This window comes from Trifolium pratense, linkage group LG5 (assembly GCF_020283565.1).
Source record: "Trifolium pratense cultivar HEN17-A07 linkage group LG5, ARS_RC_1.1, whole genome shotgun sequence".
Classification (NCBI taxonomy): Eukaryota; Viridiplantae; Streptophyta; class Magnoliopsida; order Fabales; family Fabaceae; genus Trifolium; species Trifolium pratense.
This window is the reverse complement of record NC_060063.1, coordinates 43,514,600-43,540,810: the sequence shown is the minus strand read 5'-3', so window position 1 is coordinate 43,540,810 and position 26,211 is coordinate 43,514,600. Positions and strand designations below refer to the sequence as shown.

The following is a 26,211-nucleotide window of genomic DNA, read 5'->3' as shown; positions in this document are numbered from 1 at the left end:
CAGCAAACCTGATTATTAATTCTTTCAGTTGCCGGTTGGATATCAATGTAAGAATTAACAATATTTAGAGATCGATATATTATATGAAATTAGAATACACTTATTTGATAATTAACGATTGTGTTTACCAAAGAGCCGATATCGAAACCACCGATATATTAGACAAGATTTTCCTTTGTCTGATCACATGCTACAGTTTCTGAGGTTATCAATGGGGCAAACCTCAGACAAGCTTATTTCTCAGCGTGGTGACAATGATAACGTCGTGATGGCAAATAGGACTTAGCCTATCTATTTATAAGATAACAACCCTAGCCATACCACCCATCATGTACACTAGAGGTTGGGCCTACACTTTATTTCTACACAAATCAGAATTAGTGTCCAAAGCCCATTATTCTTGATCACAATTATCAGGCTTAAGCATCATTAAATGGATCACAACAACATCAACTTGTTTTTATTAAAACCAAAACCCACAATTGATTGCAGCCCACAAAATATTAGAAAATATTCTAACAATTAAGTCTTAATTATTTTTAAGATATGGGATATGTGAATTAATATCTTCGAGCACTAGTTAAAAAAAATTACATTGAAAATAACATTATTTATATTTTAAATATATTAACTACATTTTTTTACTAACAAAAAGGACTTCGTTCATTCATTCACAATTGTAGAATACATTGTATAATATAAATTTAAAATCGTTAAAAACTGTAAAAGATAAATCTGCAAGCAAGCTCACAGAGTCACGACATTCAAGTTAATTAATAACATACAACAACAAAATATCTATAAATATGATGAAAGCAAATTGTTTAAAATACTCATGTTTTCAAATCGGCAACATTGATAATGTCAAAGTCATTAGTTGAATCTGTACTGAATCGAATCTAATCTGACAATTTGAACCGAACAACACAGCATCGCACTATAAGATGCCAGAATCACACAAAAGAAGAAACTAAATATATTTAAAAATAAGTTATTTGAATAAAAGAATAGGAGAAAAAAAATTAATTTAGAGATGGGTGATTTTATAGATCAAAAGTTGAACCTAAATACCCCGCTTCAATGGATGAAGAAGTGGGAATGAAAAATAGCCAAGGTTAGAATTTCAATATAATACCATAACTTATAAAAATAGTATTTATAAGAGGATTATATACTAAAATTTAAAAAGATTGTGAACAATTTTCTCGGTATCAAATATAAGTCTTTTTATCATGTTATATAAATTAAGAAATGTAATTAATGTTGTATAGAAAAAAAAAAGAAATTGTGAGTTAATTTACAAAATTATCATTTTTTTTTAACTGAATTAAGAGCGTCTAAACATCAAGGAGAAGGATGGACATCCCAACTATGTTGACACTCCTAACTCCCCCCATCCCAGGTCTATAGCTCATTAATGGTATGAGAAAAATAATTTGATGAATTAAAAGAAGAGAACAATAAATAGTTAAGGGTATATTATAGTATAATATTCCCTCAAGTCATTTTTATAAGGAACACATTGAGAAAGACACACAGACCAAAAAGATTTATTTTTATAATAAATAATAAATTTAAAAAGTGTTTCTTATAAAAATCACCAAAAACAAATTCCAAAGAAATAGAAAAAAATAGCAATAAATACTCATCAGTATTGTAAAACGATTTATAATTTAGTACAAATTTTTCTCTCCAAACAACTTATAATTTGACCTGGAGTGAGAACTAACTTATAAATATAAAAAAACCAATAACATAGTTGAAATGTTTTTACTTTTTCTTTAAACTTTCTCAGGAGCGACGAGGCTAAAACTTTCTTGCTTATAGAGTAATTCCAGTTTCTTTTATCTTTCTCTCGTCTTTTGTTTTTCAGATTATAGCCTTGTAATAATAATAATAATAATAATATCATAATTAACCTTCTGATTTATATTACTCTTTTTTCACTCACCTAATTTATATTACTATTACTAAAATTGAATGGATGTAAATTAATAAACCCGTCTTGGTAGCATTAGCAAATGAAGTCGCGATATTGTTGTATCATTGCTATAACTATATGTTGTTTTTATTTCTTAAGCTTGGGATCATATTTTGGTCAAATTGTATTATTATATTTTGAGACTATTTGTCGTATGCTAGTTCCACAATTTTTGATTTTATCCCAACTTGTATTATGAGAATTATTTTATTATAAATGAAATAAGAAAAAAAAATATTTTGAGACTATTTAAACGTAAGTTCTTTTTGGTATATATAGATAAAATAACAAAGTCATCAGAAACCTACACACATAAATGAAGGAGTCAGAGTTTAAAATGACATTTAACCTAAAATTTTTGATATTTTTTAATTAGTTGAACTACGACTTGTGAATTATTTAAAAGTAAGTTGAATAATAAATTTAAGTATAAAATTATATTGAAAAGAAAAATCTACAAATATTGTAAGTTAAAATTAAATACTAGAGGCAAATCAACTCAAATTAAAATTATACAAAAATCAATTTTAAAACTATATAGTTTTGGTATTCCCAAAATTGAATCATCCAAATATGCACGAAAAATTATATTTACTGTGACTATAATTGACTTACAAGATACACATGCATTGTCTCTTACCCTGATTTTCTCAAGACCCTTGTTACAATTATTTTATTTCTATATATATACCACACTTATTCTTGGAAATAATTTTTTTATCAATTATTATACATTTTTGCCGTTCCTATACCTCTATAAATAGCTAGCCAATTACAACATTCCATCATACCAAATCCAATAATAAGTAATATATTCATCATAATCCAATAATAAAATGAAAATTATTCACATACTTTTGCTTTTCACTCTTCTCTCATTCACTATATCTCATGCTTCCGTAAATGATTTTTGTGTAGCAGACTTGAAGGTTCCTGATACCCCTTCAGGGTATCACTGCAAACCCCTTGCAAACATTACATCGGACGATTTCGTCTTCCACGGCTTTGTAGCCGGAGACACCAAAAACTCTTTCAACGCTGCACTTACCTCTGCATTTGTCACCGATTTTCCAGGTCTTAACGGACTTGGAATATCTGCGGCGCGATTAGACATAGCCGAAGGAGGATCAATTCCAATGCATACTCATCCTGGGGCTACCGAATTATTAATAATAGTTCAAGGTGAAATAACTGCTGGATTTTTGACACCTACCGCGGTTTATTCTAAGACGTTGAAACCGGGTGATATTATGGTTTTTCCACAAGGGATGTTGCATTTTCAAGTTAATACTGGTAAGGGACAAGCTACTGGATTTCTTGCTTTTAGTAGTGCAAATCCTGGTGCTCAATTACTTGATCTTCTTTTGTTTTCCAATAATTTGCCTTCTGAATTAGTGGCACAAACTACTTTCCTTGATCTCGCACAAGTGAAGAAGCTAAAGGCTCGTTTTGGTGGAAGAGGGTAGGAGTGTTAGGTTAATATTAATGCTTATGATATTAATCTACTCCTTGATCCTTGCTTAAGATCATACAAATCTACTCTCCTTGTAATGTTTGTTCCAATATAATAAAATGAATTATGTGTGTGTACATTTTGTAATGTTTGTTCCAATAATAAAATGAATTATTTGTGTGTGTGTGTGTTTTATTTTATTTCTATATTCCAACTATCCCAAATTTTAAGATATATGGTTCAATATTTTAGCAAGCTATTTATAATATTAAAATAATGGCTAAATTGCATTTTTGCACTTCTAAATTTCACAAACATTTGATTTTGGCCTATTAACTTTCTTAATAGCACTTTTATCCCTCTAATTTTTAGAAATTTTTGATTTTGACCCTTTGACCAAGTCAACGCACATGTGACAAGTGAACACATGTCTTGCCACATGTACCACTCGATCACATGCCACGTCAACATAATCATGCATGCAATTGCTGCTTTCCATGGAGTGGTCATTAGTATTAGGGCTGAAAATAGTTGCTTTTTTGAGATAACTTCAAAAAAGGATTGAAAACAGTTGCTTAATTGGTTTGCTTTCAAGAATCACAGTTTTGTTCCTTGGAGATTAAGAAATCGGTGGTAGAATTGTGTTGATTTAACTAATAATATACATTTAATTATGTCTCATATCTTCTTTAAAAAGATAAAATTATGTCTCATATGTTCAAAGATGACACCTGATTGCATACAAAAATTATTTCATTGAGCTCCAAAGTAATCGATTATTGTTTTTGTTTATGTACCTCAAGAGATCTTTCTTTTCTACACTCATTTTTCCCTTACCATGATTTATCCCATGAGTTTTTATGATAAGGTTTTTAACGAAGCGTATGATCTCCTTAGCTGTTTGGATTTTGGTCTAGTCACCAAATATTTAATTTCTTTTTTCTTAATTTTATTTTTATTAATTTAAAAGACATATTTTCCTTTTATTTATATAAAACAAATTATTCTACAAAATCATAAAATTGAAAACATAAAAAATTAACTATAAAAAATATCAAGAATTTAATAAGTTTTTAATTTATTAGAAATTAAAACAAATTCAAAAAGAAAAGAGTTAATTTCTTCAAAATCTTATATAAAAAAATTAACTCAACTTTGATGATTCCAATAAGAATTTTCTCGTTTAAAATTTATTTTTGATGAGTTTACAGGAAAAAAAAAAGAGTTTACCACAAATTTAACACGATTTTTGTACCTACAAACATAAAATGGGACAAATTTATGTGTTAATACACAATTTTAACAACCATGCTCCAAACCATCACCTATATTCCCTCGATTGCTAAAACGAGATGGTAAAACTCAATAAGTAGTGTAAGACTACATACAATGATGTTGAATCCATTGTGTTGAATCTGCAAAAAAGAGTTGAAACCATTGCAAGCCTCTGTTGAATCTTACCTGGCGGAGAGAGATGATGAAAATATTAAACACAGTTGAAACCTGCTTGGATGGCCACGTGGCGCGTTTTAATTTGGGCTCCCTGGCGCGTGTTGTGCACGCGCGGACACTGCGGCTGGTGAAAATTGTCACGCGGAGAGAGAAGCTTCTTTGGATAAAAGGCAGCCACGTGGCTGCTGCTGATTGGTCCGGTGGATTTTTATGATTTTTATCATTTGAACTCAATTATCTCATTGCAAATTAATTTTTTATTTTTTTTATTTTTTTACCAAAATTCGTGATTTTTTTTTCTCTACAAATAGAGACTTGGTTCATTTCATTTGGACACAGAAAAAAAAAAACAAATTTTTCACTATCTTAATCTATTATTAACTTTCTAATTAGTCTTTCTTTTGAAGTTTTAATCTTTTTTTAGTGAAATGGATCCCAACAATTCTTCTAATTATCCCAACAATTCTCAAAATCTCAACAATTATCAAAACTCCAACAATTATCAAAACCCCAACAATTATCAAAATCCCAACAATTATCAAAATTCAAACAAATTTTTCAACCAACATCCTCAAAACACACCTAATTTTGGTTTAACACCAAATTTCAACCAATCATCTTTTGTTCCAAACTTTCATCCATATTATGGAACTATGCTGAGAAATTCATCTCAAACACCCCCGTTTAATGGTTACATGCCGATGGTTAATGAAATTTTTTCGAGTGGTGGTACAACTAACTTTCCCGAATTTTCAACACAAATAACTATTGCTAATGAAGATTCAACTCCTAAGAGCAAGAAAAACCCGCAACCATCATGGAACACTGAACAAAATTTGGTGCTAATTAGTGGGTGGATCAAATTTGGAACAAGCAGTGTTGTCGGGAAAAACCAGAAAGGTGAAACATATTAGGGTCAAATTGCTGACTATTGTAATGAGCATTGCTCATTCGATCCTCCGCGTGATGGAGTTGCATGCCGAAACCGTTTTAATTATATGAACAAAATACTGGGTAAATGGATTGACGCTTATGATGGCGCTAAGCGTCTCCAAGGAAGTGGTTGGTCCGAGAATGATGTTTTGGCAAAAGCGCAGGAAATATATGCATGTGGGAAGAATGTTCGGTTCACTTTAATGGAAGAATGGAATGCTCTCCGTGATCAACCACGTTATAGTAGTCAAGTAGGATCTGGAAGTAGTGGATCTAAGAAATCTCACGAGAGTGATGCATGTGGCTCAAACTCTGTAGGATCTAGTGCTCGTCCTATAGGTAGGGATGCAGCCAAAAAGAAGGGAAAAAAGAAAGCTTCCACACCCACAGAGGTGGTGGACAAAGAATGGGATAATTACATGAAAATGAAGGAGAAAGAGATGGAACATTTGGCAATGGTAATTTCCAGTCAACAAGAGAAAAACAGACTTAAGAAAATGAAAATGTATCTGAAGTTAAGTTCTGAAGAGAATCTCGATGACCGGAAGAAAGCCATGTTGGACACATTGACCCAAGAACTGTTTCCATAATTAATTTCAATCAATGTAGTTTTTGCTTTAAATATTTGTCTGTAGTGTTTGCTTCAATTATTGTGATTGAATAAGTCAGTGTAGTCTTTGCTTTAATTATTGTGATATGTCAGTGTAATGTTTGTTTTAAGTATTTGTACTACGTGTTTGCTTTAATTATTGTGTCCACCACCCAACTTGCTTTAATTATTGTGTCCACCACCCAACTTGCTTTAATTTTTGTGTCCACCACTCAATCCTTATCTGATAATAAACTCTATACAATAATTATTTGAAATCCGTCAGTGGACCAAATTGAATCTATATATAGGGACTCATCCATTTATGTATCAATATCCTAAATCTCACCCAATCTACTTCCAATAATCTCACCCAATCTACTTCCAATAATCTCACCCAATCTACTTCCAATATCACAAACAATGGATCCATCAAGCGATGATTTTGATGTCGCAGCCTACTTGCAAAATCGTGAAGTTGAAGAAACTTATGTACTCAACCGATTTAGAGAGCGTCGGAAAAAAATATTGGAAGATGGTGCACCTCGTAGTAGAAAATATGTCAATAGAGATCATCCAGCTGCAAACCAAAGACTAATTGACGACTACTTTGCCAATGAGCCTACATATGACGATGCAATGTTTCGTCGTCGGTACCGCATGCAAAAACATCTTTTTCTTCGAATCGTTGGGGACCTTTCAAGTAGTGATAACTACTTCACCCAGCAAGCTGATGCTGCCAAGAAAGAAGGTATATCACCTTTAGCAAAATGTACCACAACAATGCGAATGTTAGCATACGGTATGGCAGCAGATGCGGTCGATGAGTACATCAAAATAGGAGGTACTACTGCATTAGAGTGCTTACGTAGATTTTGTAAAGGAATCATACGATTGTATGAGCAAGAGTATCTCAGAGCACCAACCCAAGATGACCTGCAAAAAATACTACATGTAAGTGAACTACGGGGGTTCCCAGGGATGATTGGGAGTATTGACTGCATGCACTGGGAGTGGAAAAATTGTCCTAAAGCATGGGAAGGTCAATTTACTAGGGGGGATAAGGGAACCACCACAGTTATTCTTGAAGCAGTTGGCATGCCTTTTTTGGATGTCCGGGAACGTTGAACGACATAAACGTTCTAGACCGTTCACCTGTTTTTGATGACGTGGAACAGGGAAAGACTCCAAGTGTGAATTTCTATGTGAATCAACGTCCCTATGATATGACATACTATCTAGCCGATGGTATCTACCATTCTTATCCAACTTTCGTCAAATCTATTAGACTTCCTCAAAGTGAACCCGATAAGTTATTTGCAAAATATCAGGAGGGATGTCGGAAGGACATCGAACGTGCATTTGGAGTGCTTCAAGCTCGATTTAAAATCATCCGTGAACCAGCTCGCTTGTGGGACATAGCCGATCTGAGTATCATCATGAGGTCTTGCATCATATTACATAATATGATTGTTGAGGATGAGCGATATTCATATGCTCAACGTTGGACCGATTTTGAGCAGTCTGAGGAAAGTGGATCTAGTGCACCGCGACCATATTCAACCGAGGTATTACCCGCTTTTGCAAATCATGTGTGTGCTAGATCTGAGTTCCGTGATCAAAAAGCTCATCACGAATTGCAAGCAGATCTAGTGAAGCACATATGGACAAAATTTGGAATGTTTCAGGATTAAAGATGATTTGTTTCGTATTTGTGTGTTGTTTCGTATTTTAAGTTAGTTTGCATCGTATTAATTACGTAACTTGTGTGTTGTATTGCATTTTAAGTTAATTTGTATCGTACTAATTACGTTATTTGTGTGATGTATTGCATTTTAAATTAAGAAAAAAAAAATATTTAAATAAATTTTGTTAAGTGTATTATTTTAATTTAATTTTAATCGATAATTATAATGTTATTTAATCATAAAAACAAAAATTAAAATTTAAATAAGAATATGAAATAGAAAGTGGTGGGGTAGAGGAAGTGGTGGGGTATGGTGTTGAATATAAAAACCATTGGAGAGGGTAAAAGTTGAATGTGTGTTGAATGATTAGGTGGAAGAAAGAGAAAATGATGTGGAGTGAAAAAGTGGGTGTTGAATATTTTTTGGTGTTGAAACCATTGTATGTAGTCTAAGCTTGTAAATAACAGTCAAATGAGAATATTGTCAATTCATTTAGATGATGATGATGATAATAATAATAATAATAATAATAATAATAATAATAATAATAATAATAATAATAATAATAATAATAATAATAATAATAATAATAATAAAGAATTGTTTATGTTTTAAAACAGTAATATAATTAAGATCAAATAAAAACAGTAATATAATTTGGATATGATAAATAATAACAACAAAAATAATAAATGCCTTTGACTTGACAAAAAACATAAAAATAATACTAACTGCATAGATTGTAAAATGAAGGTCATGCCTTTATAAATAGGGAGGAAATTGCAACATTCCTTCATATCAAATCGAATAATAATAATAATAATAATAATAATAATAATAATAATAATAATAATAATAATAATAATAATAATAATAATCATCCAATAAAAAGATGAAGATTATTTGTGCATTTGTTCTTTTCACTATTCTCTCTACTTCCCATGCTTCTGTCAATGATTTCTGTGTAGCAGATACAAAAGCTTCCGACACTCCTACTGGCTATCCTTGCAAACCCGTTTCAGAAATCACATCAGACGATTTCGTCTTCCACGGCTTTGTAGCCGGAAATACCAACAGCTCTAACCCAGTTGCACTTACCCCTGCATTTGTCACCCAATTTCCAGCTCTTAACGGACTTGGAGTATCGGCGGCGCGCCTAGACTTAGCCCAAGGTGGAATAGTTCCAATGCATACTCATCCCGGTGCAACTGAATTGGTAATAATACTAGAAGGCGAAATTAATGCTGGATTTTTAACACCGACTTCGGCTTATTCTAAGACGTTGAAATCAGGTGATCTTATAGTTTTTCCACAAGGGATGTTACATTTTCTAGTTAATTCTGGTAAGGGAAAAGCTAGTGCTTTTCTTACCTTTAGTAGTGCAAATCCTGGTGCTCAATTACTTGATAATCTTTTGTTTTCCAATAATTTGCCTTCTGATTTGGTGGCACAAACTACTTTCCTTGATCTTGCACAAGTGAAGAAGCTAAAGGCTCGTTTTGGTGGAAGATATTAGGGGGATTACACTCTTTTAGAAGAGGGTAGGAATATTATATCATGTTGCTTAAGATCATAATAATCCATATTCTCTTTGTGAATATCTTTTTATTGTTTTATTTCTATGTTCTAATCCCAAATATGATAAGATACTAGTGTAGGAGCCGGTGCAATGCAATAATGAAAATTTATTTTAAATGGTTTACCAAAAAAATTGATTTTAAATAAAATTGAGTTATTAATTTGCATTAATATAAATAAACCATACAAACATACATTGCAACCACTGGAAATCAAGCAAGCAAATGTGTCTTCTCCCTTCGAATTATGGTTCCTCACTTTCATCATCAGTTGAATCTGGTTCGGGGGTCAGTTCTGGCATCAAGTGATTTCAGTCCCCTCTCAATCGCAGTTGCTGAGGATCAAACCACGATCCTTCCTACCAAGTTCAGTGTCAAACACCACTGAACCAACTAACGATTGGTTAGATATACTTCAGTTTTTGAACTTATAAATTAGTTTGGATTAAAAATAAATTATTCAATATAATTGAAAATAAAACCAGAACAAATTAAAATATAAACAAAAATTTCTATGTTGTTATGCTCACAATTCATAAATCATAGTTCAACTTACAATATCAACTTTTAAGTTGGGCTTCACCAAAGTTCAAATCTAAACTTATGTAATTGTGTGTGAGTTTTGGTAGCGCATGTTTCCACCACTGTTAGTGATGACTAATATCTGTCAGAGAATTTGTGGGACACATAAGGTGAGTTCTCTCATCCCAACTAGGGATGACAATGAGTAGGGTATGGGTAGGGTACTATAGTACCCATCCCCATACCCCGGGTAAAAACTTTTGTACCTGTCTCCCCATACCCTATGGGTACCTAGGTACCCATACCTGTACCCGTTACCCGTAATTTTACTAAAAACGAATCAATCAATTATAAAATATCATATTATTTTAGTATAATTATATTTTAAAAAACGATTTTAATGTTGACTCATGAAAATTATAAACAAAAATTTTACTAACCTCATGTTAAAGTTTATTTCTTTGTTGACATACTCACATTGTATTTGTATTATATTATAAATAAACTTTTTTATTAAAAATGTGTAATAGTTTAATAGTGTTGCCTTTTTTAAAATTGATATACGCATATGTAATTATATAATAATATATTTAAAATAAATATATATATTATGCGCTTATGCATGGGGTGGGGTGGGTACTATGGTACCCGTACCCGCACTCATACCCGTTCATTTTTGCGGGTAATTACCCATACCCGTGCCCGTACTCAAAATGCGGGTTTTTACCCTACCCGTTATGAGTATTTTTTGCAGGTACTCACTGGGTATATGTCAAATTGCTATCCCTAATCCCAACAAAATTTACGCATGAGCAGGAATCGAACCACTGACCATATATTTAAGGGAACTAAAACTATTACCACTTGAACCAATTTATTGTTACTTATTAGCGCATGTTACTAACAAAATTTAAAGATTTGTTTATACGTTTCCCCTATCCCCACCTACCCAAACAAAACTTATATGCGGAATTGTGATTGAAATATGTTGGTTTTTCCTATTGTCGGAATCCAACATCTTATGCTAATTAAATTAGCCTCCATTATATTGGTTTCAATATTAAAGTTATTACACACACACAAAGAAGAAAAGGAATCAAAATGATTTTTGGTCTTGACTCTTGAAAGCTTGGTGGATATTTTAAATTTGGAGGGGCGGGCTAATGGGCCGGCGCATTAGCCCACGGCCTTGGACAGATCGGCCCACGAAAAACTTAGTTTAAATGAAACCGACCTTTTTGGCCCAAGCCCATGTAGCTCAAATGAAAATTGAGCTGGGCGGGGCTAGTTGAATGGGCTTCGGTTCGGTCCATTGTCGGAAAATTATGTCATTTTTGTAAAATTAATATCAATTAAAAACATAAAAAATTATCATATAATTGAAAAGTTATTATAAAAAATATAGTTAAATGTGTAAGCATAATCAAAAGGGTCGTATTTACCTAAAACTTTTTAAAAAATTAAGTTTTACTTTATTAATTTGATTTAATTTCTTTTATAAGAATCGTTCTGGTGAACATTCAAGGGGGGTTATATTATTGAACAATGATGTTGTACATAGTTCTTTGTGTAGAAAAACATGATCAGAAAGAAAGAAAAAAAAATATCTATCCTTTTACAATCATTCAGAGCTAGTATTTATAGGTCTTTCCTCTTCACATTGTAGTGAGCCACCTTCTCCATTCCACCACCCCACTCCTTGTTGGATCATAGGAAAATGGACGGTTATTTCCTGCCTCATGCGTGATCATGGAGTAGTGGGGTGATATTTTCCTAATAGTGAGTATGATCATGGGAGGACGAAGTAGTGCTTCCTTGCTTGCTTGTAAACAGAGAACAGTTTCTTCCCGCCTTTTCTATATTTGAATTCTTTTGACTTAGATGTGATGGGCCGCTTGCTATTGGGCCTATACAAAATATTTCTTGGATCGTCGCCCAGTCCAAGAATCAAATTTGAGTTTACTTGATATTTAGTGCTAACATAAAAATTATTTACACTTGCATATAATTATATGTCAATAAAATTGAAAATTATGAAGAACTAATACATGAAGCTCATGTAAAAAAAAATAAAAAAATGGGAAAACCCATAAATGTGTAGCACAATAATAATTGCGCTGAGTCGGGCTAGCCCATACATATAGTATAGCCCACCGGACCGAGTTGGGCTGGGCCGGTCAGCCCATTTGATAGCTCCAGAGCACTAGTTAAAGTAACTAAAGATAGTAAAATTATTTTAAAATAGGTGTAGTCAACATCTTAAAAGTCTAAATTTTACATTTTATCAATGTATATTTCTTTTTTCTTTCTTTTTTTAGTTTCTTAACTAGCATCCCGGAGTCAGCAAGTAACGAGATCAGTAAAATTTTAGTTTCAAAAGTTATTCATCATAGACCTACCGTTTCAATCAATAAGGTTTCTTTATTTTTAAAATGAAATGGGACAGTGATATATATGATGATTCACACATATGATTAAAATGTGAAGCTCATATATGGAGGGAGGAGATATTTGTTTAGAACGGTTGTTGAAGTCTATGACTCAGCTACAAAAGTTTTCAATCGTGATGATGACTCAGCTATAAACGATTAGCAAAGGAAGAAATTTTGTCTATCAGTTAAAAAAAAAAAAAAAACATTAACATTGCAGAACAATGACACTTATAAAGTTATAATAAGATCGAGGGAGTAAAAGATAAGGTTAAATACTATCTAAATTTTCCAGCTTTACGTGTGTGTCAGCAGTACTATCTTGTATTTTTTTTTGGGTACATATGTTGTCCTACCCCGTCCTTAATTATAAGATCACGTTTGATCATTGCACGTGCGTCAATGCATAATTTTAATTACTAATATTTTTAATTATTTATTAGTTAAAATTATAAAAATTTAATATTTTGAAAATACTCATCAAAATAAATTAAACAAGATCTTATATTCTAATATTTACATTTATATATTATTAAAAAAATACGGTCAAAACAAAGTAAATGAATAATACAGTTTTGTCAATCAAGGTCTTATAATTAGGGACAGATGTAGTATTATTTATTACTCCCTCCGGTCTTTATTATAAGGAACAATTTGGAAAAAACACACATACCAAGAAACCTTATCTTTCTTAATAAAAATTCTAAAATTTTACAATCTATTCCAAAACTAACCTTGCTGTATTAATTTATCCTTAGGGAATATATCACTCTAATTAATGCATAACTTTGGAATGAATACAATTTAATAAGGGTAAAAATGGAATTGTAAGAATAAATTTAATGATTGTTTCTTATAAAAAGGACCAAATTTTTTTTCCAAATTGTTCCTTATAAAAAGGATCGGAGGGAGTATTTTTTTCTTTCACCACCCGTTTAATCTTGTTCGAAGGTCAGTTCTGACATCAAGTGCTTCCTACCCCCTTCCAATTATAGTTGTGGGGTATCAAACCATGGTCTTTCATACCAAGTTCAACGTCAATCATCACTTAATTGACTAACGGTTAGTGGTACGATCAAATATCTTGTATTATTTGCCGCTCAAATAGAATATTTTTTTTTTCTTTTACCACTAGTTTAATCTGGTTCAGTCAGGGGTAATTTTGACATCAAGTGATTTTAGCTCCTTTCCAATGACATTTACGAGGATCAAATTGTGATTCTCTCTACTAAGTACAACGCAATAATCACTTAATCAACTGACTATTCTGGCCGTTCAAATAGACTTTTGTACATCTTCAACGACTTTCTTCATTTAAGAGTTAATATTTCTTTGACTATAAATGCTAAATAAGGAGATGAATACATTAATAATTGTGAATCGTGATGGGGACGTTTTTTTAATTTAATCAAGTTGCAGTCAACAATTTTAAACGGTTTGACTAAAATTAGATGACATAAAATTTTAATGCAGGTTTTTTTTTTTTTTAAAAATAGTCTAATGATTATAAATTTTTTCCTTAAGATAAATAAATGAGATGACTGGGTTCGAACTTCGACTCCTACATATATGATATAATGTCTCTGGCAACTGAGTTAAACTCACAAAAAGTTTTTTCTTTGAAAGAATGCAATTTTTTTTAATTAAAATATCAATATTCTAACTATATACAAACATATAGTTAGAATTTTTTTTTTTTAAAATTCGGTATTCAGCCCAAGGACCGACTAATTTGAGAGGAGCAATCTCATCGCCCACTTGTGGGGGTCTAATTTAAAGCCAGGATTTTTTTGTTCGGTATGGACTAACCTACCGAAATTGACCCAATGTGAATCGAACCCGAGACCTTGAAAGAAGTATACTCATTTTTCTTAATATATATAAAAAAAATGACTAACCTAACATAGTAATTAATTAATATTACTTAAAATAAGAATCACTTTTTTTTTCCACTAGGAATTTGGTTATTGACAGATTTTTACTTTGTACTTTCCAATATTGAAACGATTGTGCAAAGATTCAAAACAATTAATAATATCAAATTCTAATTATATATTCATTTTTTTATTAACCGAACCCCTTTACAAAAGAGATAAAACAAGATCCCAAATCCAACACCATTAGATCAACTCAAGTGGGTTAAAATATTGATATTTTAAATCCATAGAATTATTGTTCCAATTATTTCTCCTTCAATTTTAAAATGAGTGATTAATTTGTAAAACAAAATTGTTTCAAAATAAATGTCTTTTTTTATATTTAATTTTTTTAATGTAATATTAGTTTTTTTTTTTTTTTCAGTTTAGAGGATCCAAATCCATTAATTAGATAGTAAAACTGAAAAAAAAAAATAATGTTGTATTGAAAATTTAAAAAGTCAATTATTTTAGAACATATTCTTTTTGTAAAAAGATAAATTATTTAAGAATGTAAGAAGTATTTTTTAGTATATTATCTTTTATATATATATATTTCTTTTAATTCTTCTAATCATCATCACATATATCTTTACTTTTTGTTTTGGAAATAAATTTCATTTAGAAGTAAATCTTTATTTTGGGAGTAAAATAAGAAAATTTGCTTTTTAATTTTGTTTTTTATCTGGCATGGAATTTTAAAAATAAGGAAAATGCTAAATAGTGCCTCAGGGGCACTAGTTAAGAATTCAAATGTAGAAAGTTTATATCTTGAGTATTGTATAGTCAACACATGAAAAGTTTAAATTTTGATTTTTTCAATGCATAACTTCTCTGTTATTTTCTCTTTTAGTTCCTTAACTAGAGCACCAGGGGCACTAGTTAGAAAGACCCTAAAAATAAATATAAATTATTTTTTTCCACGTGTACAAGTCACGCCATCATATTTGCACAGTCATATGTCCTGCTGTACATCTAAGGCGCAAAATGAGAGAATCTATTTTTTACAGGTGGTATACAGAAAAAAAAATTATGCAGAAAATTTGATTATTTTGCATGGGTAAATAGTTATTTACCCTAACAACTTGACCAAATATAAAAATATCTCCTTCTTTTTTTTTTTGAAGGACAAATATAAAAATATCTATACCTTTGCTCTCTTAACTTTATATATCATTGTTCGATCAGCTCCCACTAGCTTGCAATACTTTTATAATAAATAGATTGCCAATTGCAACTTTTCTATACAAATCAAAGATGAAAATTATTCACATACTTTTCCTTTTCACTCTTCTCTCTTCCACTATTTCTCATGCTTCTTATATCCATGATTTTTGTGTAGGAGATATAATGCATCCAGAAACCCCAACAGGCTATCACTGCATGCCCCTTGAAAACATCACATCAGACGATTTCGTCTTTCACGGTTTTGTAGCCGGAAACACGAACAACTCTTTCAACGCCGCACTTACATCCGCATTTGTTACTGATTTTCCAGGTCTTAACGCACTTGGAATCTCGGCAGCACGATTAGACATAGCCGAAGGTGGAGCAATTCCAGTGCATACTCATCCTAGTGCTACCGAATTATTGATAATGGTTCAAGGTGAAATAACCGCTGGATTTTTTACAACTAGTACGGTTTATTCTAAGACGTTGAAACCGGGTGATCTTATGGTTTTTCCACAAGGATTGTTGCATTTTCAAGTTAATTCTGGTAAGGGAAAAGCTACTGCTTTTCTTACTTTTAGCAGTTCAAATCCTGGTGCTCAATTAATTGATCTTCTTTTGTTTTCCAATAATTTGCCTTCTGAATTAGTGGCACAAACTACTTTCCTTGATCTCGCACAAGTGAAGAAGCTAAAGGCTCGTTTTGGTGGGAGAGGGTAGGAATATTATGATATAATATTATTGCTTATGATATTAATCCACTCCTTGACCCTTGTAATTAATAATGTTTGTTCCGTTTCTAGGGAGTTTAACTCAGTTGATAAGAACATCGCATTTTATCTGTATGGGTTGAGGTTCGAACCTCAGACACCCCAATTATCTATTTTATGGGTGAAATTTCTAACTACTAGACTACATATACCAGACTATATGACAAAAAATAAAAGAAATGTTTGTTCAATGTTAGTGATGGATTTGTTTCTATGTGTGTGGTTTTATTTTATTTTTATGTTTCAGCAATTCAAATTGTTAAGTTAATATATGGTTGGATAATTTCATAAGCAACTTAGAATATATAATGAAATAATAATTTGTGTCCTGCATTTCTTGGTTCTTGCCTCATCTCTCCTGATTTTTAGCGGAGGGTATGACTTATGAATATGGTAAATGATTTCAATATGAGAATTAAGTATGGTGATTGATTGAACACAGTTGAACTAAATGACTAATAAATAAATGAAAAATAAAATTTATAAATAAATAATAAGGTATATAAATTTATTTTAACACAAATTAATATAAAATATAACATTATATACATTGATAAAAAATAATAATATTATTGATTTGGATCATAATTCAACTATAATTTAAACAATATTCATTCAATCTAATTCAAAACGAGTTCAAATTACTATGATTCGATTCAACTACTCCGTGTAGGATTTGAATCCCTCAGTGTACGTAATACTCATCTTGAACGTTAAATTTTACTAATTCAACCATTAAACTAAAAATTATCAAATATATAGGTTTTTATAAAATTTCAAAACTATTTAATACTTCTAATAATTTCTGAAATTCCTGGCACGCTGTGGACAAGTGCTGTGACAGATGCTACAGCAGTTGTCTTTATGTGTATAACGCAGCAGACTAACAAAATAATAAAGTGCAGAATGATAAAGAACACAATAGGTTTGTTAACCCAGTTCAGTGTAAACACACCTAATCTGGGGGATACCAATCCAGGAAGGAAATCCACTATCAGTAGTATTAATTCAGAGCTAAACTCCCCCGTTTACAACTCCTCACATAATCACTACCCAATGCAACTTCTACCTAGGAACTCCTAGATATGAGACCACTCTCACTTCCTCTCAATCACACAACCTGTGATTTAAACTCAGCAATAAACCAATTGTGAAGTCACCCTTCAAAGACACAAACGATAACAACCCGTACTTAAAAGCTTAAGGTTGAATCTTTAATCGTACCTAACCTCCTTGCTTAAAAGCTTCGGAGTAAGTACACAACTTACAACTTAAACACAGTCCTAAGCTTGCATATATGTGATACAAGAAATGCTCACAATTAAAACACTCTAAACCCTAAAACTCACACTTTGTAGACTCGGTTTAGATTACTTGAATAAAACAACGTTTAGGCCTATGTATTTATAGCCTTCAATAATCTTGTTTCTTCAAGATAAATCTTCAGAATTATTTGATCTAATCTTTATTGACAGCTCGCAAGATTTGTTGGAAAAATAAATCTTCAACAAACTCTTCAATCCCAAAAATATATTTTTGAGAAAAAGATTTACTCCAAAAAAATATTTCTTCAAAAAAAGATTTGAAACAAAAATATTGAAATATATTTTTGTAACAAATAAAACAATCCGCTTTCTTAGTTATCTTTTTGTAACAAACGCGTTTTGGCTTATTGGATAAGCATGATCGTATTTGTAGATCAAATCTTCAAAAGATATGAAACGTGATTATAGCGCATTCTGTTTTCCTGGGGACACATGCTGTACAGGCATTCTGCAGCATTAGGTACAACAGTTGGCTTATGATGTTTTTGCAAAATTGTAGCCAATCTTCAAAACCCAACAATCTCCCCCTTTGGCAAATTTTGGCTAAAACAATCTTAGACCAATCTTTGTGGAGAGATATAGAGAATTCTTTTCTTCGAGTCAACTTGAACACACAACTAAGAAGAAAAGTAAAATCAGAGGCATGCGACAGCGGATAGAACATAACTTGCACTCAACTTGCATATGACTAGAGTAGCAGAAAAATAAATTCTACTCCCCCTCACTTCATGCATACACACTCCCCCTTACTGCATACTTCACTCCCCCTAAATTCATAGTAGTACTCACACACACACTACTACTACTACACACGCCAGATGCTACATCATCTGTCATCACATCAGAATATCAGAGAAGTTTACATATATCTATAGACACCTCAGAAGTATGACTGGTAGGCACCCAATTGGTAACACCAATCTTGTTCAGCAGAGCATTCTTGGCAATGAGTTTTACAGAGACAGTTTTTCCTGGCCATTTCCTCACTTGATTGTTGGTGAAAGTTTAGAAAATTTCATCATTAGATACTTTCATCTTATGTACACCATTTGTACTTCTATCAAGAAGATCATTCACAATAGCAGGGGAGAACTCAGTGCATCTTCCTCTGACACACACCTTCCTATACTCAGGGTTCTCTGAATCATAACAATCTTCACCAATGTTGATAAAAAATTCTGTGACAAGTTTTTCATAACAGCTCCCTAAGTTCTTTGACAAGTTTTTCAACAGCCCAACAGCTTCAATAAATACCACAAGCTCTTTGTAGTTCATAAGATCAGAGCTTAAGTTTCTTTCAAGTGACAGCCTTTTAAATCTCCACTTTGGATGAACCATCTCCAAAGTGAAAGGACATATTGTCCAGAGGAGCAAAGTAAACATTCAAAGGCACTTTCTTTCCCTTCACAGTCTTCCTAGATGATCCACCAGTTGTGACTTTCACAGCTTCTTCTTTAAATTCAGAATCACTGGATAGTGGTTCTTTTCTATTTGAACTCTTCTTCCATTTAGCAAATGATACATTGACCTTACTAGCACTTCTAGGAGGTCCAAAATTAACAGGTTTCTTAGCAGGGTTTGGAGTCTTGGTTTTCTGACTACTTGTAGCAATACTCTTACCATAATTACTTCTCAAGTCTTCAGATGTTTCAACATTTCCCATTACAACGTGCATTACTAAATGTAGACAAAAGGAAGTAATTGATGCACGCCACACATGCAGTAATTGCTATAATTCCTCAAATAGGCAAATCCCAAGTTTGCCTCTTAAATTTTCAAACTGAACTGCATCCAATGCCTTAGTTGATTCTTAGTGGCAACATGTTCCAGATTCACAATTCGATCTTCCATAAGTTCTCTAATAAAATGATGTCTGATATCAATATGCTTTGTTCTACTATGTTGAACTGGATTTTTTGAAATGTTGATGGCGCTCAAATTGTCACAATATAGTGTCATGACATCTTGCTCAATATTATATTCACTCAACATTTGCTTCATCCATAGCAATTGAGAACAATCACTTCCAGCTGCAATATACTCTGCTTCAGCAGTAGAGAGAGATACACTATTTTGTTTCTGCTAAACCATGAAATCAAATTATTTCCAAGAAAGAAACAACCTCCAGAAGTGCTTTTTCTATCATCAGCACTACCTGCCCAATCAGCATCACAATAGCCTACCAGCATAGAACTTTCACCATGAGAGTACATCATACCATAATCACAAGTTCTACTTACATATTTAAGAATCCTCTTCACTTGAGTTAGATGGCTCATTTTTGGAGCAGCTTGATATCTAGCACAAACACCAACTGCAAAAGCAATATCTGGCCTGCTTGCAGTGAGATATAGAAGACTTCCTATCATGCTTCTATACATGCTTTGATCCACATCTACACCTGCTTCATCTTTAGTTAGTTTTAGATGTGTAGCTGCAGGAGTTCTTTTATGACTAGAGCTTTCCATACCAAATTTCTTGACAATGTTTTTGGCATACTTACTCTGAGAGATAAAGATTGAGTCTTCCATCTACTTAACTTGTAAACCAAGAAAGAAAGTTAACTCACCAACTAAACTCATCTCAAACTCTGAGTACATCTGCTGTATGAAGTGCTGCACCATCTGGTCAGCCATTCCTCCAAAAACTATGTCATCTACATAAATCTGAGCAATCATGAGCTTCTTTCCTTCTTCTTTTACAAAGAGAGTTTTATCATTCCCTCCCTTTCTGTAACCATTCTTGACAAGAAAGTCAGTAAGCCTCTCGTACCAAGCTCTAGGGGCTTGCTTCAAGCCATATAAAGCCTTTTTCAATTTGTACACATGATTTGGAAGATTAGGATCCATAAATCCTTTGGGTTGCTCCACATAAACTTCTTCATTTAAGTACCCATTCAGAAAGGCACTTTTCACATCCATTTGAAACAGTTTGAACTTTAGAATACAAGCAACTCCTAGTAGCAACCTTATGGATTCAAGACGAGCAACATGAGCAAATGTCTCATCAAAGTCTATTCCTTCAATATGAGCATATCCTTGAGCAACAAGTCTGGCCTTGTTTCTGGTAACAGTGCCCTTTTCATCAGACTTGTTCCTGAACACCCACTTTGTATCAATCACATTAGCATTCTTTGGTCTAGCAACTAAGTCTCAAACTTCATTCCTCTTGAACTGACTCAATTCTTCTTGCATTGCATTGATCCAGTATTCATCAGTCAGAGCTTCCTTCACATTCTTGGGTACAAACTTTGACATAAAACAAGAGCTAGAAATAACATCATTAGCTCTTCTAGTAGTTATTCCTTGATCTTGATTACCAATGATTAGATCTATAGGATGATTCTTCTGGATTCTAATGGGTGGACCTTTCCTTAGAGTTTTAGTAGGTTCTGAAATAGGATCCTCATTATTGGTTTCTGGTTCTTTCACAGTGACAGACTTATCATCTTGCAGGACATTCTGTAAGTCAGATGCTATAGCATCATCTGCCTCATCTGTCGTCTTCTCTCCAGCTGTGTCGTCTACCTTGATAGACTCCATAATAGTTCGATTGTTTCTTGAATTATACACTCTATAGGCTTTGTTGTTTGTTGTATAACCTAAAAAGATTTCTTCCTCATTTTAAGGATCCATCTTATTCCTTGATTCTCTATCTGTCAAGATGTAGCATTTGCTTCCAAATACATGAGAGTATTTCACAGTAGGTTTCTTGCCTATTTGGCATTCACCACAAATATTGCTTTCTTCAATTTTGAGCTTTGGTATTCCTCTGATAGCTTCTTCTGAGATGGCCTTTTTCATGCTTCTTAGATTCAAATGTCCCAGCTTTTGGTGCCATGACTTCACTTCATCTTCTTTAGTAATTAGACAAGTGGATAGATTGGTTTCTTCTTGTGGAACCCAAAGGTAACAGTTGTCCTTTGATCTTAATCCTCTCATCAACAGATCACCATTGTTATTAGTTACTAAACACTCAGTTTTTGTGAAGTGAACTTTCATACCTTGATCACATAGTTGACTAATACTTATGAGATTAGCTGTCAACCCTTTCACAAGCAAAACATTGTCTAGTTTAGGTAAGTCATTGTTGATTAACTTTCCTACACCAACAATTTCTCCTTTTGCTCCATCACCAAAAGTAACATAGCTGGTTGAATAAGATTTCAAATTTACCAGGATTTTGTCAGTCCCAGTCATGTGCCTTGAGCATCCACTATCAAAATACCAATCCTCTCTTGATGAAACTCTAAGTGAGGTATGAGCTATTAGACAGACTTCATCATTCTTTGGTACTACTTCAACATCTTTACTCTTAGGCTTCCACTCTTTCTTTTGAACAGGTACAGGTCTTGGTTGAGACTTTCTTTCAGGATATCCATACAGTTTGTAACAGAATGGTCTAATATGTCCTCTTCTACCACAATAGTGACATACCCAATGATGATTTCTTCCTCTAGATCTGTTTCCCTGATGCTGCTTGGGATAGGGGAATTTTTGCTTAAGTATTTTCTCAGTCTGTGTACTTTTTGGCTGTGTATACATTAGGTTAGGATCATATCCTTTAAGCTTGTTGACTTTCTCATAGCTAAGACCAATGTGTCTAGGTTTTAACACATTTTTCTCCAGAATATCTTCTAGTCTTTCATCTGCTTTGTGCAGACCTTCTATGTGATTATCATCTTTATATAGCATATCAGAGAACTTTCTTAATCTCGAATTATCTGTGTTTAGTTTGTCTATCACATGTTTAGCTTCTTCAAGATCAGAAGTCAGATTATTTACCTTCTCCTGTAGTGCATTCATCTTTGATATGTTATCACGCTTCTCTGTCTGAAGTATGGAGATGGTTTCTTTTTGTTTCTCTAGAGTTCTGCACACTTCTTCACTTTTCAAACATAGCTCTCTGTAGGAGTCAGCTAATTCATCATAGGTTAGTTCTTCTTCACAGGAATCTGTCTCAGATGCACATATTCCAGTTAGAGCTGTAATCTGCTTAGTTGCTTCACTTCCTTAATTGTCTGACAATTCATCATCTGACCAAGAGGCAGTCAGGCTTTTCTTTTGGTTTTTCAAATATGTGGGACACTCTGCTCGCACATGCCCATAGCCTTCACATTCATGGCACTGAATCCATTTGTTTTGACTAGGTTTGTCATCAGTTTTTGGCCTTCTAGGAATTCCTGAACCCTTTCTGGTATCTTGAGTAAAGCCTTTACCATTTGGTTTTGGCCTCCTGTCCATCCTCTTTAGAACTTTATTGAATTGTCTTCCAAGTAGAACAATAGCTTCAGATATGCTCTCAGTGGAGTCTACATCAATGTCCGTCTCTTCTTCATCAGTATTTGACATAAAAGCGATGCTTTTGTTCTTCTTTTCTAACCTTTCATTGATTGATGTTTCATAGGTCTGTAGTGATCCCAGCAGTTCATCAACCTTCATACTTGAGATGTCTTGAGCTTCTTCTATAGCAGTAACTTTCATATCAACCTTCTTAGTGAGTGATCTAAGAATCTTCCTTACTAGCTTTTCATCATCTAGCTTTTCTCCTAGCATGTCAAAGTCATTGGCATATTCCATTACTGTCATATAGAAGTCATGAACACTCTCATCTTCCTTCATTGAGAGATTCTCAAATTTTCTGGTTAGCATCTGCAGTTTGGAGATTTTTACTTTGGCAGTCCCTTCATAGGTGGTTTTAAAAATATTCCAAGCATTCTTTGCCACAGTACACTTTTTGATTAGCTTGAACATATGTTGATCAACTCCATTGAACAGGGCATTCAAGGCTTTAGAGTTTCCGAGAGCTGTTGTATCCTCTGCAGTAGTCCAGGTTTCTTCTGATTTTAATTCCTCTGTATCAGCTCCATTAGCATCTTTTATCTTGGGATGATCCCAACCTGTTAGTATGGCTTTCCAAGTCCTGCTATCAATTGATTTTAGGAAAGCTATCATACGTGGCTTCCAATTATCATAGTTGGTACCAGTCAACAGGGGTGGCCTGCTCACAATTCCTCCTTCCTTGTCCATATTGCCAGAAATATCTTCCCTGGAGCTCACCCAAAACAGAACAAGGTGCCTGCTCTGATGCCAATTGAAATTCCTGGCACGCTGTGGACAAGTGCTGTGACAGATGCTACAGCAGTTGTCTTTATGTGTATAACGCAACAGACTAACAAAATAATAAAGTGCAGAATGATAAAGAACACAATAGGTTTGTTAACCCAGTTCAGTGTAAACACACCTAATCTGGGGGATACCAATCCAGGAAGGAAATCCACTATCAGTAGTATTAATTCAGAGCTAAACTCCCCCGTTTACAACTTCTCACTTAATCACTACTCAATGCAACTTCTACCTAGGAACTCCTAGATATGAGACCCCTCTCACTTCCTCTCAATCACACAACCTGTGATTTAAACTCAGCAACAAACCAATTATGAAGTCACCCTTCAAAGACACAAACGATAACAACTCGTACTTAAAAGCTTAAGGTTGAATCTTTAATCGTACCTAACCTCCGACGCTAAAATCAGACTCTAAAAACCAGTTTTCTAGTAGTGACTTTGTAGACTTGGTTTAGATTACTTGAATAAAACAACGTTTAGGCCTATGTATTTATAGCCTTCAATAATCTTGTTTCTTCAAGATAAATCTTCAGAATTATTTGATCTAATCTTTATTGACAGCTCGCAAGATTTGTTGGAAAAATAAATCTTCAACAAACTCTTCAATCCCAAAAATATATTTTTGAGAAAAAGATTTACTCCAAAAAAATATTTCTTCAAAAAAAGATTTGAAACAAAAATATTGAAATATATTTTTGTAACAAATAAAACAAACCGCTTTCTTAGTTATCTTTTTGTAACAAACGCGTTTTGGCTTATTGGATAAGCATGATCGTATTTGTAGATCAAATCTTCAAAAGATATGAAACGTGATTATAGCGCATTCTGTTTTCCTGGGGACACATGTTGTACAGGCATTCTGCAGCATTAGGTACAGCAATTGGCTTATGATGTTTTTGCAAAATTGTAGTCAATCTTCAAAACCCAACAATTTCAATGTAACATATAGTATAATAAGTTTTTTAAAAATACATATGTAAATATTGATTGTTGGATTACATAGTTATAATTGACAAATTTTTATAAAATTTTAGAGTTACTCTATCCAACAAGAATTTTTAGTTCAACAATTAAATTAAATTAATAAAATCTATAATGATAATAGTGAGATATTAAGCAGAAAAATTTTATACTTAAATTCTTTTTGGAGTAAGTTGATCATCATTTGACACGTATTTTATGATACAAAATATTATTTTATCCAAGTAGGCCCCATGACACGTATTTGACATGAAATAAAGCAAAAAGATGATTTATCCCAAAAAAAGCAAAAAAATATTTAAATTAAAGCTGGTTTTGGACCTCCCTAAAAAGGAATTGGATTAACTTTCTTTAGCAAATGTGGTTTTTTTGAATTAAAGACGCAGAGAATATTTGAGGTGAATTCTTCGATACATATCTTATTTAAATATAGGGATGACAATGGATAATGTTGGGTGCGAGCTTGATACTACTCAAACCTACACTCGAACTCAAATCATGTTCGGGTGATAAAATCGAACTCACACCTACATTCGTTGGATTCGGGTTTTTATACCCAAATTCAAACCCACGTCAAGAACACGTACATCTGCCCAAACTCGACCCGAATTCTGTTTGACAAAATGCAAAATATAGCATAGTTTGGTAACATAGTTTGCAAATGTCAATAGAGAAATAACATGCTCCCTCCCGTTCTTTTTGTAAGGAACACTTTGGAAGAAAAATATTGGTCATTTTTATAAGAAACTTTGACTAATTTTCAAATGTTTTAAATGTTTAATTTCACTTATATCATTATTTATTATGAGAGAGAATTTAAAAATAAGTAAATTAGTTGAATGAAGTGTAATTAAATAATACATGGAATAGATTTAAATTTTTAAGAGTATTAAATGAAAATAATCATATACAATGTGTTTTTTTGGTCTTTGTGATTTTTTCAAAGTGTTCCTTATAAAAAGAACCGGAAGAAGTAGTTTGCAAAATGACAATACAATAATAACATAGTTTGATAATTTGCGTACAATGTTGTTCTTGAATTGAATTAATCATCGTTTGTATAATATGATGTTGTTATTAATAATATAAAGAAACAGAAATGAAGAAATAGTACATGGTGTTATATTGAGAAATTAAAAAGAAGGAAATGAACAAAACTTGTTTGTGTGGATGAATTAAGATAGATGCATTTCGCGGATAACATGAGTTCTTATTTATATAAAGGAATCTATTTCAAGCGGAGAAGCAAGAATCTTAATCAATCATTGTGAAATTTGAACTCAAATGGAGAGAAGATT

At 32.7% G+C, this 26,211-nt stretch overlaps 3 protein-coding genes and 1 pseudogene across 3 annotated transcripts; all 4 read left to right on the top strand.

Annotated features, from left to right (window-relative positions):
- Positions 1-2,737: 2,737 nt before the first annotated feature.
- Positions 2,738-3,634, top strand: LOC123883087 (auxin-binding protein ABP19a-like). The gene has a single exon (XM_045931780.1). The coding sequence runs from the start codon at positions 2,818-2,820 to the stop codon at positions 3,445-3,447; it is 630 nt and encodes a 209-aa protein (XP_045787736.1). The 5' UTR covers positions 2,738-2,817; the 3' UTR covers positions 3,448-3,634.
- Positions 3,635-5,314: 1,680 nt separating this feature from the next.
- Positions 5,315-8,159, top strand: LOC123883085 (annotated as a pseudogene).
- An 829-nt stretch (positions 8,160-8,988) lies between these two features.
- LOC123883084 (auxin-binding protein ABP19a-like) lies at positions 8,989-9,612 on the top strand. The gene has a single exon (XM_045931779.1). It carries the CDS (start codon positions 8,989-8,991, stop codon positions 9,610-9,612), a length of 624 nt encoding a protein of 207 aa, XP_045787735.1.
- Positions 9,613-15,708: 6,096 nt separating this feature from the next.
- On the top strand, positions 15,709-16,614 carry LOC123883083 (germin-like protein subfamily 3 member 1). Its single transcript, XM_045931778.1, has one exon. The coding sequence runs from the start codon at positions 15,798-15,800 to the stop codon at positions 16,428-16,430; it is 633 nt and encodes a 210-aa protein (XP_045787734.1). The 5' UTR covers positions 15,709-15,797; the 3' UTR covers positions 16,431-16,614.
- Positions 16,615-26,211: the final 9,597 nt, after the last annotated feature.

Excerpts from the sequence above, each read along its gene's own strand:
- LOC123883087 (XM_045931780.1), top strand. The coding sequence starts at position 2,818 with ATGAAAATTATTCACATACTTTTGCTTTTCACTCTTCTCTCATTCACT.
- LOC123883084 (XM_045931779.1), top strand. The coding sequence starts at position 8,989 with ATGAAGATTATTTGTGCATTTGTTCTTTTCACTATTCTCTCTACTTCC.
- LOC123883083 (XM_045931778.1), top strand. The coding sequence starts at position 15,798 with ATGAAAATTATTCACATACTTTTCCTTTTCACTCTTCTCTCTTCCACT.